General features: G+C 40.4%; 1 protein-coding gene across 2 annotated transcripts in view; it reads left to right on the top strand.

Annotated features, from left to right (window-relative positions):
• LOC116985343 (collagen alpha-1(VII) chain-like) overlaps window positions 1–20,778 on the top strand; it is a 278,255-nt gene that overhangs the window by 152,981 nt on the left and 104,496 nt on the right. For both annotated transcript variants that reach the window (XM_033040083.1, XM_033040084.1), the window contains 6 exons: window positions 1,258–1,296; window positions 1,893–1,928; window positions 4,890–5,021; window positions 9,626–9,787; window positions 13,426–13,587; window positions 15,212–15,256. In XM_033040083.1, the coding sequence (XP_032895974.1) occupies window positions 1,258–1,296; window positions 1,893–1,928; window positions 4,890–5,021; window positions 9,626–9,787; window positions 13,426–13,587; window positions 15,212–15,256 (576 nt within the window). The remainder of the gene's footprint in view (window positions 1–1,257; window positions 1,297–1,892; window positions 1,929–4,889; window positions 5,022–9,625; window positions 9,788–13,425; window positions 13,588–15,211; window positions 15,257–20,778) is intronic.

The raw sequence follows: 20,778 nt of genomic DNA, 5'->3' as shown, positions 1-20,778 counted from the left end.
CATTTATGCAGAGAGAAATAGATTCAATGAATCAGATTTCTTGGAGATTCCTCAACTTTAAGCATTGCCCCCATTTCTCTCTCATAAGGAATCTGTGAATTGCTAAGTACCCGCAGCATTTCTAGTTTTTGGATCATTAACTGCTGGTCTTTCCTGCCATGCACAAACTTTAATCATATTTCACAGCTAATTTTAGGATCGAAAATGGACTTCCTTTCAAAACGATCAGCAAGAACAGCATGTCAGCGCTGATTTGTTATGCACTGGAAATTTCGCAGCATGAGTCACACTTATTTGTTTGATGCAATGCCATGTTAGAATTACACCACATAACATCTTTCCCGTTCAATATAATTTTCATGGTGCTGTTTCACTAAAGCCCACCAAGTTAAGCCATATGACTTGCCTTCAACCTTGTGGCATCCCACCAACTTCAATCAGGGCACTGATTGCCTCATCCACCAGTCTCAATTCCAACTTTTCAATTACCCCAACACCACACAGCTGCTCCTAACACTCGCCTCTCAATCCATGTACTACAATCCCCAAAATCAGCGCACTGATTGCCAACCTCATAAAACCCCACATGCTGGTTCTGTGATTACCACAACCAGAGAGCAGTGCTGAACTACTATCTATCTCTTTTGTGACCCATGGACTATCCTTGATCGGACTTTGCTGGCTTAAGCTTGCATTAAACATTATTCCCTTATCATGTATTATTTATGGAATGCCCTGGCACAGAGGGCAGTGGAGGCCAAGTCACTGGATGGATTTAAGAGAGAGTTAGATAGAGCTCTAGGGGCTAGTGGAGTCAAGGGATATGGGAAGAAGACAGGCACGGGTTATTGATAGGGGACGATCAGCCATGATCACAATGAATGGTGGTGCTGGCTCGAAGGGCCAAATGGCCTCCGCCTGCACCTATTTTCTATGTTTCTATGTATCTAAACACTGTAAATGGCTCGATTGTAATCACATTTTGTCTTTCTGCTGACTGGATAGTACACAACTAAATCTTTTCACCGTACCTCAGGACATGTGACAATAAATTAAACTGAAACTTAAGCTACTTCCTATAGAGGTGACAATTGCACAAGGTGCCAACCTTCTGCCCCCTCATTGTAATCCATCTACCAGTGCAGCTCCTATACCCATCCCACATTGCTTTCTAAAAAGGACACAAAAAAGATTGCTTGATTGTGCATTCTCTGACGTTTTCCTCCAATACTTTAACAAATTACTATTTTTTTTAAGGGTGATCCTGGACAACAAGGAAAAGGAGTTGATATTAAGGTATGGCAGCACTTTAATAATTGCCTCATCTGAGGTAACTATGTAATATGCTGATGGTTTTGCAGTCTCCTCAATCTAGCTAAAGCACAGTATTTCGGTCTCTTATGGGCCTGTCCCACATACGCGACTTTTTCGGCGACTGCCGGCACCTGTCATAGGTCGTTGCAGGTTGTCGAAAATTTTCAACATGTTGAAAATCCAGCGGCGACCAGAACAAGGTACGACTCTTTGGGCGACTACTCGTGATCATACAGGCTTCACCCCGCGACATGTCACCGGGGTATCACCTTTATGGCCGTGAGTGGTCTCCTCAGTCGCCCAAAGAGTCGTAGCGTCTTTCTGGTCGCCGCTGGATTTTCAACATGTTGAAAATTTTCGGCGGCCTGCAACGACCTATCGGCTGTCGTTGAAAAAGCCACGTAAGTGGGACAGGCCCATAATTATACAACAGACAAAATGAAGTTCCTACTAAAAACTTCTTACTTTTGGTTTCATTCTATCAACTTTAAAGACTGCCTGTTTTGTCTGTCCTGAAAGTATTATAGTGTTAACCCAGCCAATGTTTTTTTAATTCATTTTTCTTTTTGTTCATACAGGATTTAGAGAAGCTTTTTGACATTTATGGTATAAAGGTATGTAGATCATTTAGAATTAGGAGCATCAATCATCTTAACTAATCCAGTAGTATCTCTATGTACATGTCTAAAGTAACAACACCAATGTGACGATCATTTGCCCTATTTCAAGACCACAGTCAAACAATTTCTATTTGTGATAGCATGATCAATTGGTACCTGTTTCTGATCATTGTGGTACCTGATCATTGTGCCTGTTTTCAATTATTGGAAAAGATAGAAATCTACCAGTTTATGAATGAAAATGTTTGTGATCAATTTACATAGACATTGTCCCATCTTTTATATTCTTGACTTATTTTTAAACTGTTGAAATTACTGATTCTAGAATCCAGGTCTTTAAACTAGGGGCAATTTTTTTTTTTACTGGGCAATTTCTACAGTTGTTTTTGGCCATTTTTAGGGATTTTAGGCACCTAGACTACATTTTTAGGTTTAATATAGTCCAGGTGCCTAATACCTGTTTCAGACAGCAGTCCACCTTGCCTCAAGAATGTGGTACAGGAATTTACCAGCAGGAATAAACTAGTCTGCACAAATTCGTCACTACTAATTTGTTCAAATCTATAAATGAATATATATTGCAAGAAAGTAAATAATTATAATTAAAACCAGTAGGAAACGATGATGGAAACTTTCAAGTAGTTTGGTAAGCAGAAAAATCATGATTAATATGTTTATGTAAAAAGTACAAAAGCTTAAGAGTGTACAGATGTGAAAAAGACCTGCATGAGGATGGCACAATTGTGCAGCTGATATAGCCACTGCCTCACACTGCCAGAGACCCATCTTCAATCCTGACCTCAGGTGCTGTCAGTGTGGAGTTTGCATGTTCTCTTTGTGACTGCATGGGTTTCCTCCGGGTGCTCCGGTTTCTTCCCACATCCCAAAGGCATGCATGTATGTTTGTTGGTCAATTGGCCCGTGTAAATTGCCCCTAGTGTGTAGGGAGTGGATAAAAAAAAGAAGGAGAACATAGAACTTGTGTGAAGGGGTGATCAATATTTGGCATGGACTGGGTGGGCCGAAGGCCCTGTTTCCACGCTGTATCTCTAAATTCTAAACCTGTATATCAAAACAGTACCTCAAGTGTTTTACAACTATTTGTGGAGTATGGTCAATATTGTATTTACAAAACAATACCAAATTGGCTCCCTGAATTGTAATGTGGTAACAGCCAGTAATTCAGTAATTATGTCTCTAGTAACATTGTCTGTGGGATCTATATTGGTAAGGACACTAGGAAAACTCCCTTGCTCTCCTTGTACCATGAGATCTTTCACATTCTACTTACAAAATTGGTAGGGCCTCGGATTAATGTCTTATCCAAAATATAAAGCCTCTGGCAGTGAAGCACTCACTGAATATTACAGTGGAATATTTATCTAGAGATTTGTGTGGGAAGTAGGACTTGAATTAGTTTCAGAAGTGAGAGTGTGAATCACTTGAGCCACACCCATCTCACCATGGAATGATTCAAAAGCATTTGTGCTCTTGAATACATTCCAGGAATTATATGTTTAGTTTGATTATTATTGATATTTCCTTAATTATTTCATTACTTAATTATGCCAAATACATTTACAATTAGAAAATCCATCATGAGATATATATCAGAGCAAAAATGCATCCACTTTAGTTCACTCATGCCCAATTGCATTCTACAAAGGACACTTCTCTTGCCCTGTTACAAAGCAACAAAGTAGATATTTAAGTAAGAGGGCCATAAGTTAAAGACAGTTGGAAACTAAAGGGCCTGTATCACTTTCACAACTTAATTTTTTCATCCCGACCATTTTTTTACTCATGGACATTTTATATCGGGCTGGAAAAAGCGTCCCGACTTATCTGATGCCACGAGTACCTACGGCTAGCATAACAAGCCGCTACGATATATCTACGAACTCCTACAACCTCCTACGGACTCGTTACAAACATTCTGCAAGTTTGAATCAGGGGAAACTCGGGAGCATTCAAAAGTGGGACAGGCCCTTAAGTTATGACGATTCCAAGTTGCGGGGATGATTTTGATGTGATGCATGATCATTTCTTTGCATTCATATTGAACGTCCATCTGTAATTTGCATGATGATCCTGGCTAACTTCACAATTAATGGTTTCCTCTTTATTGCATCATAAGCTATCATCGGGCAGCCCTTTGTAATGTACATTTTTGACTGTAACGTGATTTGGAGCATCCTGAAGTTTGAAAGGTTCAAAATAAATGCAAGTCTTTTTAAACAGTGAGGATCATAAAAATGGTCACTGGTTCATTGTGAAAAGCATCATCTTTTGAAGGGATTTAAGTATGTTATCAAATGTTGCCAGTGTCCCATGCACTGTTTTATATGGGATAGAACTAGTGTGAACGGGTGCTCAATGGTTGGCGTGAACTGAGTGGGCCGAAGGGCCTGTTTCCATGCTGTATCTCTAGACTCTAAACCTGTATATCACAAGAGTATCCCAAGTGTATTACAGCCATTTTTGGTGTATGGTCAATATTGTATTCACATAACGTGTATGAAGGAACTGCAGATGCCGAAGATAGACACAAAATGCTGGAGTAACTCAGCAGGACAGGCAGCATCTCTGGGGAGAAGGAATGGGTGACGTGAAGAAGGTTCAGACTATGAAGAAGGTTCTCGACGGAAAACGTCAGCCATTCCTTCTCTCCAGAGATGCTGCCTGTCCCGCAGAGGTACTCCAGCATTTTGTGTCTATCTTGTAATTACATGACATTGCTAAACTTATGGTCATTGGTGCCCCAACTGGGATACTGTCCTACGGTCCAGTTTGTTGGTTTGAATATTCTTAAAACTGTTGCGTTATAAAAGGATAAAGCAAGAATGAGCTTACAATCTTTTCCATAAAACAATCATGTATACATTCCATTCATACTGCAAATTGGAGATCATAGTTTACTGAAACCACATATTAATTATGAAATGTATTTTGCAGCTATCTCTTTTAAAAGAATTAATTGATATTCTTCAAAATGGAATGGAGGAAGTTCTTCAGCAGCTCACAAGTTCCAAAAAAGACAAGACTACAAGGAAAATCCATGATTTTAAACAGGTGGATGAATTAAAAGTGAGTTGAAGCAGATTTTGTCTGATATGTATAGATTTTATTGGAGGAGAATCGTTTGTTTCTTATCATTGAAGTCCTGATTCCTGGTACTTTTTTGTACATTAAATGATGCTCTTTATTCCTTATATATATTAAACAGAACAGCACTCCTCCTTTCTTATGCACTCTGGCCTCACATATAAAACTGAAGTTGGGAGGAGTTAATTCAATAAGAACAGCAGCACTGTTAATAATAATATCAATAATACATAGGGAACCATTATCCCAACTCCTCCCAACTTCAGTTTTATAAGTGAGGCCAGAGTGCATAAGAAAGGAGGAGGAGTGGCTGTTCTGTTTAATGATTCCCTCCAAAGCAAGCAGATATCTTATGGAAACTTTGCCTCCTTTGAATATGTGGCTGTTAAGTTGAACTCTTCTTCCCGAGTTATGTTCCTAAATGTCTACAGGCCACCTAAATACTGTGCAGCCTTTTTTGACGAATTTTCTGAACTACTGTCTACAATCTGTATTGACTTTGACTGTGTAGTTATTGTTGGTGATTTTAACATTCATGTTGACAAACTCCATGACAAAGGGACTAAAGAACTGTATTGTGTCATTGATAACTATGGACTGAATCAGCATGTGACGGAGCCCACACACAACAAAGGTCACACTCTGGACTTAGTCATGTCCAAGGGTGTTAGCATTTCTAAGGTTGTTGTGATTGATGCTGCCCTCTCTGATCATTCCTGTGTTTTCTTTGAGAGTGCTATCTCTGTGCAGACTAATGTTCAAAGAAAAGTAATCACAAAACAGTACATAACAGAAAACACCTGTGGAACATTTATTCAGGCTTTCTCCTCCACGCCCACTCTCCCTTGGGTCTCAGTAAATGAGTTTGTCGATAATTTCAATGTGAAAATTACAAATATTATTGATGCCATTGCACCCACTAAGGTGAAAGTGGTCCCTGGCAAAAAGAAGTCTCCATGGAGAAACGCCACGTTGGTAAAAATTGGAAAAAGAGAGTGTCGGAAAGCTGAACGTAGGTGGCGGAAAACAAATCTCCAGGTTCACTATTACATCTATAAAGAAAGACTTCGAATCTACAACTTGGAACTGAGAAATGCAAGGCAATCCTTCTTCTCTGACATCATTGCCAAAAACAATAATAATGCACGGGCCTTGTTTACTACTGTCGACAGGCTAACAAACCCTCCTGTGTCAGTAGCCCCTGAACTGCTTTCCACAAGGGCCTGTAATGAATTTGCCTCCTTCTTCACCGACAAAATTCAGAAAATTAGGCAAGCAGTCAGTGCCTCCACATCAGGTGCAGGACATGTGTTGTCCATGTGTCCACTTATAATCAATTCAAATACCATGACACAATTTTATGTTATTAACCATAAAACCTTGGAGGACATTATACAACATTTGAAATCCTCCTCCTGCTGCCTCGATATTCTACCAACAGGCCTTTTCAAAGGTGTATCAAACTGCATGACCTCAGACCTTCTACAGATTGTAAACACGTCCCCTCTCTCAGGTGTCTTCCCACAGGCCCTGAAAACTGCTGTTATCAAGCCTCTCTTAAAAAAGAAAAACTTAGACACTTCACTACTGAACAATTATAGACCAATATCAAACCTCCCATTTCTCAGTAAAATCATTGAAAAAGCTGTTTTTAAGCAGCTGAACAATTTCATGTTAATGAACAGCTGTTTTGATGTCTTCCAGTCAGGATTTAGACCACACCACAGCACCGAGACGGCTCTTGTTAAGGTCTTCAATGACATTCACTTAAACACAGACAATGGCAAAATTTCAGTCTTAGTATTACTAGATCTCAGTGCTGCATTCGACACAGTCGATCACAACATATTACTAGACCGTCTGGAAAACTGGGTGGGACTTTCGGGCACAGCATTAAAATGGTTTGAATCCTACTTGAAGGACAGGGACTACTTTGTGTCTATAGGTAATTACACATCTGAGCATGCAAAAATTACATGTGGAGTTCCCCAGGGCTCCATTCTGGGGCCTCTTCTGTTTAACATCTACGCTTCCACTGGCTCAGATCATGAAAAACATCAAAATATGTTACCATAGTTACGCAGACGACACACAAATCTACATAACAATATCACCAGGAGACTATAGTCCAATACAAGCACTGAGTAGATGCATTGAGCAAATCAACGATTGGATGAACCAGAATTTTCTCCAAATAAACAAAGAAAAAACTGAAATAATTGTTTTTGGAGCCAAGGTAGAACGATTAAAAGTTAGCACCCAGCTTCAAATGGTAATGCTAAAAACAACAAACCAAGCCAGAAACTTAGGAGTAGTCATGGACTCAGACCTGAACTTCAACAGCCACATAAAAACAGTCACAAAGTCAGCCTACTATCACCTAAAGAATATATCAAGGATTAAAGGACTTATGTCTCAGCAGGATTTGGAAAAACTTGTCCATGCATTTATCTTCAGCAGGCTCGACTACTGTAACAGTGTCTTTACAGGTCTCCCTAAAAAGTCGATCAGACAGCTGCAGTTAATTCAGAACGCTGCTGCTCGAGTCCTCACTAAGACCAAAAAAGTAGATCACATTACTCCAGTTCTGAGGTCTTTACACTGGCTTCCTGTCTTTCAAAGAATTGATTTCAAAATACTACTGTTGGTTTACAAAGCACTGAATGGTTTAGGGCCAAAATACATTTCTGATCTTCTGCTTAGCTACGAACCACCCAGACCTCTCAGATCGTCTGGGACAGGTCTGCTCTGTGTCCCCAGAGTCAGAACTAAACATGGAGAGGCAGCATTTAGTTTTTATGCACCACATATCTGGAACAAACTCCCAGAAAACTGCAGGTCTGCTGCAACTCTCAGCTCTTTTAAATCTAGACTGAAGACTTTTCTGTTTGCCGCTGCCTTTCAGTAAACAATACAATTTATTAATTACCTATATTGCACTGTAACTTTTATTCCTGGTTTTATTCTATTTTAAATATTTTATTTGATTGCTTTTAATTTTGTAATTATTTTATCTGAATAATCTAATAATCATTTTACATCTAAATGTCATTTCATATGTGTTTCTTTCCAATGCTTATAATGTTTTATGTAAAGCACTTTGAATTACATTGTTGTTGAAAGGTGCTATACAAATAAACTTGCCTTGCCTTGCCTTGCCTTGACTCAAAAACACTGCTGGCGTGATGCAATCTAGCATGTGAGGGATTATCAAGAGCTCCTCTGCTATGTTGAATCAAGGAACTCCAGATGCTGGTTTACAAAAGAGACGCAAAGTGCTAGAGTAACTCATTGGGTCAGGCAGCACCCTGGAGAACATGGGTTGGGGATGTTTTGGGTCGGAACCCTTCTTCAGACTGCTGTAGCGGGGAGGAAGAATGAAGAAAGTTAGAAGAAGGGTGTCAGAGATTATGGGATAAGGCAGGAGAATGGGGTTAGGAGGAAGAGATAGATCAGCCATGATTGAATGGCAGCGTAGACTTGATGGGTCGAATGGCCTAATTCGACTACTATCACATGATATAATCTTATGAAGAAAGGATGAGCAGGACAAAGCATGGCAAGTAATAGGTTAACTTAAGCAAAGGGGATTTTTCATAGGCAGTTGGGTGGACAAAGCCTAGCGATGAAAAGATAGGTGTGAGACAAAAGAATTGAAGAGTTGCGAATTGTGAAACCAGAGGAAGGACTGTAGGTGGAGGGGGAGGGGTGAAATATGTGCGAGTCCAGGTTGGGCATAGGGGCGGGGAATGAAGAAAGGAAGGTGTGGGGGAGAGAGGGGAGGGGGATATGTGAAATCCCGGGAAAAGGCCGTGAGCCAAATTCTTGTGCTTGGATTATCCTCCCAGTGGCGGACAAGCCAGTGACTCTGTATGTGCTCACCACAGTTCTTTCCAACAGCTTGCAACTATCTCTGTCATGCACAAGTGAGTGCAATGTATACTGATACTGATCCATGAAGATAGTATGTTGCACCTTTGGGCTCCTACATCAGTAAGGGAGAAATAAGACATTGCAAGCCCGGAAGACAAGAGGAGGGAGAAAGGGAATAGTGTTTCGAAATGTCTAGACCAGGGGTGGGGAACCTTTTCATGTTGGAAGGCCGCATTAATTTAGCTGTAATCTAATAAGGCCGCATCCAAGAAACTTCAATTATATATAGGGTTATTTTGTTGAATCTTCTTTTTCTCTTTGGTTTTTTAAATACGTTCATTTTAAGATTAAAATTAAAATAATAAAAGACGAACAAAAACATATTAATAAAAATAAAAGGATTTGTTCTACAAAATTCGGATTCATTCAAAAGGCCGCACTTAATGGCCTAGAAGGCCGCATGCGGCCTTAACGCTGCAGGTTCCCCACCCCTGGTCTAGACCAATTTTCTGCTAGGACGATTTCAGCTGGAATGATTGTTAGTACAATCTATGTGAGATTTACATCATTTTGCATGTAAAAATCTAGAAGGTGCAAATCCATCTAATTTTCAAATTGTCTTCCATGTAATTTAGTAGTAATTCAGAATTAATCTATTGTAACTTCAGCAAGATCAGATAGCAAATGAGTTTTTGTTTCACCTCTTGATTCAGGTACAGGGATCATCCCTGAAGTACAACCTTGCTAGCCAATCTCTCTCTGAAACGCAAGAGGTGGTGGAGGAGTTTGACTCGGATACACCAGATTTTGCCCATCTGGACGAAGCCCATGTATTCCGGAGTGGAAGTACTTCATTGCATGGTGTAAGAGTGAAGGTAACAGCTGAACAAAGAAAAAAATAACATTTATTATGGTAAACATTTATAAATTAGTGGTGGGCTGAAACTGGAGGATTACCTCAAGTCCTAAAAATGGTACTGGAAGGATAGACCAGATAGGCAGCAGAAATGTTTGGTGTGCTTAAAGATGTCTTAAGGGCCTGTTCCACTTTCACAACCTAATTCTCGACCTCTGCCAAGTTTGCCCTTGACTAATACTCGCAGCATGGTCGTCACGAGGTCGTAGGTAAGTCGTAGGTAGGTCATGATGCTAGTCGTAGGTACTCGTGGCATCAAGTAGGTCGGGGCGTTTTTCTAGCCTGATGAAAAATGTCCACGAGTAAAAAAGGTCGTGAATTAGATCGTGAAAGTGGAACAGGCCCTTTACAGCTGTCTTAAAAGAGGAGAAAGAGTGTGGCGGGGAGAGGATCAGTGGGTGATTGGCTATATTTTAAGGAATTAATTTCAGAACTCAGACCCAAGGTATTTAAACTTAACCTGGAGTTGGGGCCCTTGAAATGGAGGAAACCCTGAAGTGTAGAGCTGGATTTCAGAATAGCTGTGGGTTGGGGAGGTCATAGGTTTATGGAAGGTTGATGTCAGGTAGGATTTGAGCAAGAAGACACTAATTTAAAAATTCTCACTTTGTCAGACTCACTTACATATGTAGACATGGGGAATGCAGAGTATGTCACACTTGCAGCTTTTTGCCTATGTATTGCAGGAGGTTATAAGGTAGTTACATTGAAAGTGGCTATGCACACCACAGTGCTGATGATGCACATCAGCTACACTGCGTACAGCAAATGCACCATATTCCAAGACATTCAAATCACATGAGGATTGCGTTTCTAGAGTTTTATAAAATTCATACAAAGTTCATTTGAGATTCTCTCTAGATAAGCTGCAACATGTACCATTTTTATCATTGTCCACATGAGGAATATTAGAATAGGATCTATTTGTCCATTAACAGCATACTAATGACCACTTTGGATGACAAATTTCAATATTGCCCTTTACAAGAGTTCAACACATCTGAGAGAGCAATAAAATGGGACAATGGTTGGAATCCCAGTGTGGGAGTACACCCAGAAATCAGGAGCACACGGCTTTTTGGAAGGTGATGGACATTCACACACTGGTGTGGAGCACCAAGGAATTCAATACATCTCCAACAAATTCAAGGGAATCTACAAAGGATACGTTCCCAGGGTTGGCTTGGGCTTTGTCTTAGCTCTCTTTAAGTAGCACTGACACACTAGCAGCAATTAGAACATCAGTCAACCTTAGGTTTGGGCTTATTGAATGCACCCAAAGAACTGGGAGCATGGAGTGCTGAGATTAAGAAAGAGATATCAATTAAATCAGGTAAAGCTAATGGAGATTCAAAAGGAAACAATGCGATTAGCTTAGATGGGCAGTGCATTCAGAAAGTATTCAGATCCCTTCACTATTTCCACAAATTGTTACGTTACAGCCTTATTTTAAAATGGAATAAATTATTTTTGTTATCATCAATCTACACACAATACCCCAGAATGAAGAAGCTAAAACAGGTGTTTAGAAATTTTGCAGAGTAATTAAAAAGAAATAACTGAAAAATCATATTTACATAAGTTTTCAGACCCTTTGCTATGACACGGAAAATTGAGCTTAGGTTCATCCTGTTTCCATTGAATATCCTTGAGGTGTTTCTACAACTTGATTGGAGTCCACCAGTGGTAAATTAAATTGATTGGATATGATTTGGAAAGGCACACACCTGTCTATATAAGGTCCCACAGTTGAACCACCAGGACTCTTCAATGAGCTGGCCGCCCAGCCAAATTGAGCAACTGGGGGTGAAGGGCCTTGTTCAGGGAGGTGACCAAGAACCCGATGGTCACTCTGACAGAGCTCCAGAGTTCCTCTGTGAAGATGGGAGAACCTTCCAGAAGGACAACTATATATGCGGCACTCCACCATTCGGGCCTTTATGGTAGAGTGGCCAGACGGAAGCCACTCCTCAGTAAAAGGCACATGACAGCCCACTTGGAGTTTGCCAAAAGGCATGAAAAATAAGATTCTTTGGTCTGATTAAACCAAAATTTGCCACAATGCCTACCGTCCATCTGGAGGAAACCAGGCACTGCTCATCACTTGGCAAATACCATATCATACTACAGTGAAGCATGGTGGTGGTAGCACAGTACAGAGAGATCCTTGATGAAAACCTGCTCCAGAGCTTTCTGGGCCTCAGACAGGGGCAGAGGTTCACCTTCGAACATGACAACGACCCTAAGCACACAGCCAAGACAACGCAGGAGTGGCTTTGTGACAAGTCTGTCAATGTCCTTGAGTAGCCCAACAAGAGCCCGGACTTCAACCCGATCGAACATTTCTGGAGGGACCTGAAAATAGCAGTGCATCGATGCTCCCCATCCAACCTGACAGAGCTTGAGAGGATCTGCAGAGAAGAATGGGAGAAATTACCCAAATACAGATTTGCCAAGCTTGTAGTGTCAAATCCAAAAAGACTTTAGGCTGTAATCGCTGCCAAAGGTGCCTCCACAAAGTACTGAGTAAAGGGTCTGAATACTTAAGTAAATGTGATATTTCAGTTATTTCTTTTTAATTACTTTGCAAAACATGTTTTCGCTTTTTTAATGGTGGGTAGTGTGTAGATTTATTATATAAAATGAATGAATCTAATCCATTTTAGAATAAGGCTGTAACGTAACAAAATGTGGAAAAAGTGAAGGGTCCTGAATACTTTCTGAATGCACTATACATTTATTGTTCTGTGCATGCAGAGTAGGCTGAATGAAGACAGCACCGGAACAGGCCCTTCAGCCCACAATGTGTGGCTTGTTTCCTTGTTGCATGACTGTAATGAGGTCTCCACACTGATACTAATGTCTTGCACACATTTACACAAATGATATGTATGAGATTATTGAAAACAGATCACCATTCCATGATTGATTGTAGCTTTTTAATACAATTTATACTAGAATGGCACTGATTTCTGCCCTCCGATTATCTTGAAGTTTGGATGTGGCCACTCATGGTGCAGACTCATTGGGGCAGAGAGTCACTGTGACCCAATTTCCCCTGTGTTTTCCCCTCATCTCCATGGAAAGTTCTTGTGTAGTTTTTAGTTTTAGAGATATAGCACAGAAACAGGCACTTCGGCCCACCGAGTCTGCACCGACCAGCGACCCCCGCACATCAACACTACCCCACACACACACTAGGGACAATTTACACATACACCAAGCCAATTAAACTACAAACCTGTACGTCTTTGGAATGTGGGAGGAAACCGGGGCACCCGGAGATAATCCACGTAGTCACAAGGAAAACGTCCAGCTGTTCTTTGGCTGCCATGGATTTTGTTCCTTCCATGTCTGACATCCATCCCCATTGTGGCAAAGATCCCCACCATCCTATTTTAGATTCTAATGACAATTCATCCTGACACTGCTTTTATTTTATTTTGGTCAATTTCAAGATTTAATTTTACAAACAATTTGATTGACTATTAGTGATAACGCAGCTCGTATTTAGCAGATCTGAAAAAGTTCATTTCAATTTTTGCACTGGAACTTATTTTGGTTTTATTCATTGACTTTTGTTCTCTGGTTACACAGGAAGTGTCTGAGGGTTTGAGGAGTAAGGGTAAAGAAGACAGTCCTGGAATTTCAGTAGCAGTTGATGGTGAAACCAGTGACATATCATCAGTTCCGGAGAGGAGTGGTTCATATCTCAATGGACCAGTGACTGGTAATCAGACCATGACGAGGACAACCAAGGTAAGCCAGATTCCATGTTACAGAGGTTGGCACCAACCCAGTCGCTTTACCCAGTTTGGGCCTCATATCTGAGGAAGGATGTGTTGGCGTTGGAGAGGGTCCAGAGGAGGTTTACGAGAATGATCCCAGGAATGATTGGGTTAACATATGATGAGCATTTGATAGCACTGGTTCTGTGGAGTTTAGAAGGGTGAGTGGGGGGGACCTTATTGAAACTTACTGAATAGTGGAAGGCCTGGATAGAGTCGATGTGGAGAGAATGTTTCCACGAGTGTGAGAAACTAGGACTAGGGGCCATAGCTTCAATACCTTTAGGAAGAAGATGAGAGGGAATTTCTTTAGTCAGAGGCTGGTGAACCTGTGGAATTCATTACCATATAAAGCTGTGGAAGCCAAGTCAATGGATCTTTTCAAGGCGGAGATTGACAGATTCCTGATTAGTAAGGGTGTCAGGAGTTATGGGGAGAAGTCAGGAAAATGGGGTTGAGAGGGAGAGATAGATCAGCCATGATTGAATGGTGGGGTAGACTTGATCAGCCTAATTCTACTCCTAGAATTTATGAAATTATGAACTTTACGGCAATATGAAGAAGGGAACAGGTGGATGACATGGATTTGGAGCCCTGATTATACAAAGATTAGTTCACTGTTCTTTGGGACAGGACGTCAGCATAAGGATTAGCCATGAGGTGTAGGCAGATAACAATGGCACTGATCCTTTCTGCTACTGCAAGGTGTCAACAGGAGACCTTTCCCATTGGCAGGGGAGGACCCTAAATTGGGGGTTTCAATACAAGAGGTATGGAGAGACCCAGGTAACCATAAGGAGATCTAAAATATTAAAAATCATCCTCAACAATAAACACACAAGGCAGAAAATGACTGCAACTATCTATGACCCCTAACAATATTTCTCTCTAAATCCCAAATCACTTTCCACTCTCCCAAGCCATGCCTCATCTCCTGGCCTGGGATGTTATCTCCCCACATCTTTATCAGTCCTCAGCCTAGACCCTGATCTCATCCAAAAGTCCACATCCAGTCCTTGGTCCCTGACAATACTTATCTAAGGAGTGTTGTATCACTTGCAGGAGTTCGAAGTACCTCACAGTAAAATGGATGTTAAACCAGTCCTCTGGCACTACATCGTATACAGGGGGCATTCTGCTGTTCCTGCTTGATACCATATGAAATTAAGTTGAAATTCAGAGCATTGCCATTCTCTGTCCCATTCTGCAAGATTGAACAAGCACGATTGCTCTGCCCCTCCCATTTGAAGGGTCTGTTGGTGCAAATGATCTGGGGTATTTCAGGATCTAATGATCACCCTCAAACATTCACCTTTCAAATAAAGTGTGCTTAATTATGTAGGCCCTGAAATTCCAATGCAATATCCATGGAAACAGTGTAAGAGATTGTATTCAGCTGTTTACAACATTCAGCTGGAGGTTTTGAGGGTCTTGCTGTGAGTTACTAGGGAAACCTGCACAAGCATTACCTAATTTCTGACTGCATTATCTAATATTTATTTTCTATCAGTTAAAATAACCTGTTGTAACTTCCTCTGCTCATTCGGTCTCTTTGAGCAACATCTAAGCTTTCTTTGGTTCTGTATCTTTAACAGATAAAGCAAAAAGCAAGGAGACGTACAAACAAGCAGGCCTCAACAGTAAGTATATACACTTGTTACTAACTACAAGTACGTGATCCCACAACTATTTTTGCTCCTACAATCTCACTGAATCACATATAGGTGCCAAAAACAGGGGTAGATTTGACTTTGATCTTGGTACTAGAAGTATGCAAGAGCTTTAACTGCCAGTTCTATTCCACACTGTTACACTGAGTTAAATGGAACGGACTGTGTGGAACATAGAACGGTACAGCATAGGAACAGGCCGTTCGGCCCACAGTATCTGTGCAGAACATGATTGCAAAACTAACTTTGTGCAGGGGGGGAGTGAAATCAGTGTCCAATACACTTGAGTATGTTTACTAGTGGTGACCAAAGTATAATTTCTCCCATATATCTGCACTTTATCTTGGCAATATAGGCATGTATGAGCTCATACACTTTGGACCAAAATACTATTAAAGAGTATTTCCTAAAATAACGAGAAACTAGGAAATCTTAATGATCCTGGACGTCCCACCACATACATTATCAAATACCATTGCACAAAGCAATCATAGGGCTCGTGGAGTTTTGGTCGTTGTCACTAGGTGTCAGGAATACAAAGGACTGCCAAATACAAAATATTTTAATGTATTTGGAGCCCTGGACAGATCTGCTGGCATGTTGTAGCTGGTACAGAGCATCGCAGCGAAGAAGGATATATTGGACCGATTTGCGTGAATGATTCCAGAGCCTCCAGGACAGGATTTAGAATCGTCTCAAGTATTTTTTAGCAAAGGAAATTGAAGAATGATCTGGTTGAGGTGTTTAAAACATGACATCAGCTTGACACAATAGATGTGGGAAAGTATTGCTTTTGAAGAGAAAGTCAACAGCAAAGCAACATAGTCAATCTTTGGAAATGAACAGGAAGCCTATTTGAAGTAAATGCTTATGTAGATTTAGAGCTCCTTCCCACAAGTGTGTTGGGATATATTTTAGGAAATCAAAGAAGAGTAGGACACACAATGAATGTTAGGACCCGAGAGAGTAATAAGAAATAGAGGGATCTTGATGTACAAGTCCAAAAACTCCTAAAGATTGTTTCGCAGTTAGATGCGATGATGAAGAAAGCATATGGGTCTTTGAATTCCAGGGAGACAGTCCCAGAGTAAATGGCATTTCTAATATCAGTCTTGTGGATTTTCATGAATCAAAAGTAAGCAGTAATCAGATCAAGTAATGCGTTGATATCATGGAAAAAATGTCAATCCTTAAAAAAATCAGCAATTTTCCAAATAAATTCAAGTCTGTAATCCTTTTGAATGAAAATCCTCTCTAGTACATGATATTTATCTCTATTATAGTTCAACCATTCTGTCTAAATATAAGCAATTAAATCATTGTGAGAAGGCAATAAGCAAAGTTGATACCATGCATTTTGGAGAGAACGTGTCCAAGTATTTTTATACACTATGTGATCCAGGCTTGTGAATATTTGACTCTATAATCTCATGCTGGCAATGGGCCATGGTATCTTCTACCAGCAGAAATATTTCCTACAACTGCTGCGTTGTAAATTTATGATGTGTTAAATAAATAGTAGTCTTATGAAAAAAAATCTCAATATGTCATTCCCAGTCTGTGAGTTAAAATCAATGGATAGTTCACCCACCAAACAATGCTACCATCATTTCTCCCTTCAATGATTCAATAAAGTGCAGGCAATATACAGTGCCCTATTTGGGACAATGACCCATCATTTATTTATTTGCCTCTACTCCAATATTTGAGATTTGTAATAGAAAAAAATATCACATGTGGTTAAAGTGCACATTGTCAGATTTTAATAAAGGTCATTTTTATACATTTTGGTTTCACCACGTAGAAATTACAGCTGTTTATACATAGTCCTCCCATTTCAGGGCACCGTAATGTTTGGGACACGTGGCTTCACAGGTGTTTGTAATTGCTCAGGTGTTTAATTGACTCATTAATGCAGATATAAGAGAGCTCTCAGCACCTAGTCTTTCCTCCAGTCTTTCCATCACCTTTGAATGAATGAGTTTATTGGCCAAGTATTCACATACAAGGAATTTGCCTTGGTGCTCCGCCCACAAGTGACAACATGACATACAGTGACAGTTAAGAATGATACATAAAATATTAAACATTAATAATAAAACATTATTGATTAAACATGTGAATTAAATAAAATACCAGAGCAAAAGGAGGCCACAGAATTTTGGTTATTGAGTAGAGATACTGCTTGTGGAAAAAAGTTTTTTTTATGTCTGGTTGTGGCAGATTTGACAGTCCGGAGTCGCCTTCCAGAGGGAAGTGATTCAAATACTTTGTGGCCAGGGTGAGAGAGGTCAGAGATGATCTTACCCACTTGCTTCCTGGCCCTTGCAGTGTACAATTCGTCAATGGAGGGAAGGTTGCAGCCAATAACCTTCTCAGCCGGTTCGCTGAATCAGACAATTCGCTGCAGCCTCCAGGTGTCGTGCTTGGTGGCTGAGCCAAACCAGACCATGATGGAGAAGGTGAGGACAGACTCTACGATGGCCATGTAGAATTGGACCATCATTGCCTGTGGCAGATTGTGCTTCCTCAGCTGCCGCAGGAAGTACATCCTCTGTTGTGCCTTTTTGACTGTGGAGTCAATGGTAGCCCCCCACTTAAGGTCCTTGGAGATGATGATTCCCAGGAACTTAAAAGACTCCACAGATGTAACTGTGGTGTTGTTGTTGGTGAGTGGGGTGAGGAAAGTCTCCTAAAGCTTTTGGAAACTTTTATTGCTGTTTATCCACATGAGGAACAAAGTTGTGCCAATGAAAGTTTAAAAAAAAAACATTATGAGACTGAGAAACAAGAATAAAACTGTTAGAGACATCAGGCAAACCTTAGGCTTACCAAAATCAACTGTTTGGAACATCATTAAGAAGAAAGTGAGCTTACTAATTGCAAAGGGACTGGCAGGCCAAGGAAGACCTCCACAGCTGATGACAGAAGAATTCTCTCTATAATAAAGAATAATCCCCAAACACCTGTCCGACAGATCAGAAACACTCTTCAGGAGTCAGGTGTGGATTTGTCAATGACCACTATATCACATTGAATGATGGTGCTGGCTTGACGGGCCTACTCCTGCGCCTATTGTCTGTCCGCAGAAGACTTCATGAACAGAAACACAGAGGCTACACTGCAAGACGCAAACCACTGGTTAGCCGCAAAAATAGGATGATCAGGTTACAGTTTGCCAAGAAGTACTTAAAAGAGCAACCACAGTTCTGGAAAAAGGTCTTGTGGACAGATGAGACGGAGATTAACTTAAAACAAAGTGATGGAAAGAGCAAAGTATGGAGGAGAGAAGGAACTGTCCAAGATCCAAAGCATACCACCTCATCTGTGAAACATGGTGGTGGGGATGTTATGACCTGGGCATGTATGGCTGCTGAAGGTACTGGCTCGCTTATCTTCATTGATGATACAACTGCTGATGGTAGTAGCATAATGAATTCTGAAGTGTAGAGACACATCCTATCTGCTCAAGTTCAAACAAATGCCTCAAAACTAATTGGCCGGCAGTTCATTCTACTGCAAGACAATGATCCCAAACATACTGCTAAAGCAACAAAGGAGTTTTTCAAAGCTAAAAAATGGTCAATTCTTGAGTGACCAAGTCAATCACCAGATCTGAACCCAATTGAGCATGCGTTTTATATGCTGAAGAGAAAAATGAAGGGGACTAGCCCCCAAAACAAGCATAAGCTAAAGATGGCTGCAATACAGGCCTGGCAGAGCATCACCGGAGAAGACATCCAGCAACTGGTGATGCCCATGAATTGCAGCCATTGCATGCAAAGGATATGCAACAAAATACTAAACATGACTACTTTCATTTACATGACATTGCTGTGTCCCAAACATTATGATGCCCTGAAATGGGGGGACTATGTATAAACATAGCTGTAATTTCTACATGGTGAAACCAAAATGTCTAAAAATAACCTTTATTAAAATCTGACAATGTGCACTTTAACCACATGTGATTCTTTTCTATTACAAATCTCAAATTGAGAAGTACAGAGGTAAATAAATAAATGATGGGCCTTTGGCCCAAACATTATGTAAGAGAAAAAGTAATTCCCTATAATTTACAAGCAGTTCAATGGCATTACTGATTAGACACAAACCTTCAAGTAGACACTGGCTCTCTGCTGAAACTTGCTGATGAATTAAATCACATCTCTTTCCTCCGATTACATAGGATCATTCACTTACCCACACAGATCCAGAATCTGAGAGAGATCTGGGAAAATAATCTGCTTCTTTCAGTTCACAGATTCAAACATGTAGTGTCCTGTGAAGCTTTAATAGGTGGACTTCAAAGTGAAACCATGGCTCCTCACACATAGTCACACAGCCAGGATTCTCTTTTAAATAAGTAAGCATTGCACTGGCATGAATTTGTAAAAGCTGCAGCAATCAGCAAATCATTGCCTTTAGCACTGCAATAACTTAGATTAAGCATTGTGCAAAATGTGGAATTGTATATGGGCATAATAGATGGGAAGTGAAGAAATGTAAACTAAAGGATTATACGAGGATTAAATATGATTTATACTGTTTGGATTACATGAGCTTAAACATTGTTTAATATTAATTTAAAAATATAGTGAATCAATTCATGATCTTGCGGCTAACTGCAAGGAGTAGGCATATTGCACTATTTTGGAACCTGCAGAGGTTACTCCCAATATTGTTTCAAGAATGAAGACTGACAATTTACTCCAGTAGAAATGTTGACATGAGGGTCTCCACATGCCATAAAATTAGTCTGTTCAATACTAATATGTGTGTTTAATATATTCATGTGAACTTCCTTTCAATGGTGTTACAGAAGCTTCCTTCATCCTGCTATATTACATAGACATTACATAGATTAGTCTCTGAATCCTCGTAGTTCAACCCCTGACAATGATCATTGTTAATCTCTGTGCATTCTTTCTGTTGCCAAATTGTGGAGTTTCCACTTTTACTTTTCCAATATCATTCCTTGACACAACATCCCACTTGCATGCCCAGAACACATAACAAACAGCGATATGATTATCCAACCATGAACAGTGAGTGTGCCACTGGTCACATCACGGACCAGGAGTGTTTCTAAGGTTACACATTCCAGTTGGTTCACCTTCAGCACCCAACTTAATTTGTGAGTGAGTCACATCAACTATTCAAGCATTTACTTATGTAATTAAACATATAGGTAAGTGTGCCTATATGTTTTATATGTAGGAGCACTGGCTTCCTGGTGTGCAAGCACTAGTCTAATAAGTCGCCTGTTACTTCAAACACCAATTCAATAAACAATAGGTGCAGGAGTAGGCCATTCGGCTCTTCGAGCCAGCACCGCCATACAATGTGATCATGGCTGATCATCCCCAATCCGTACCCCGTTCCTGCCTTCTCCCCATATCCCCTGACTCCGCTATCTTTAAGAGCCCTATCTTACTCTCTCTCGAAAGTATCCAGAGAACCGGCCTCCACCACCCTCTGAGGCAGAGAAT

This window comes from Amblyraja radiata, chromosome 21 (assembly GCF_010909765.2).
Source record: "Amblyraja radiata isolate CabotCenter1 chromosome 21, sAmbRad1.1.pri, whole genome shotgun sequence".
NCBI classification, from domain to species: domain Eukaryota; kingdom Metazoa; phylum Chordata; class Chondrichthyes; order Rajiformes; family Rajidae; genus Amblyraja; species Amblyraja radiata.
This window is presented reverse-complemented; position numbering and strand designations above follow the sequence as displayed.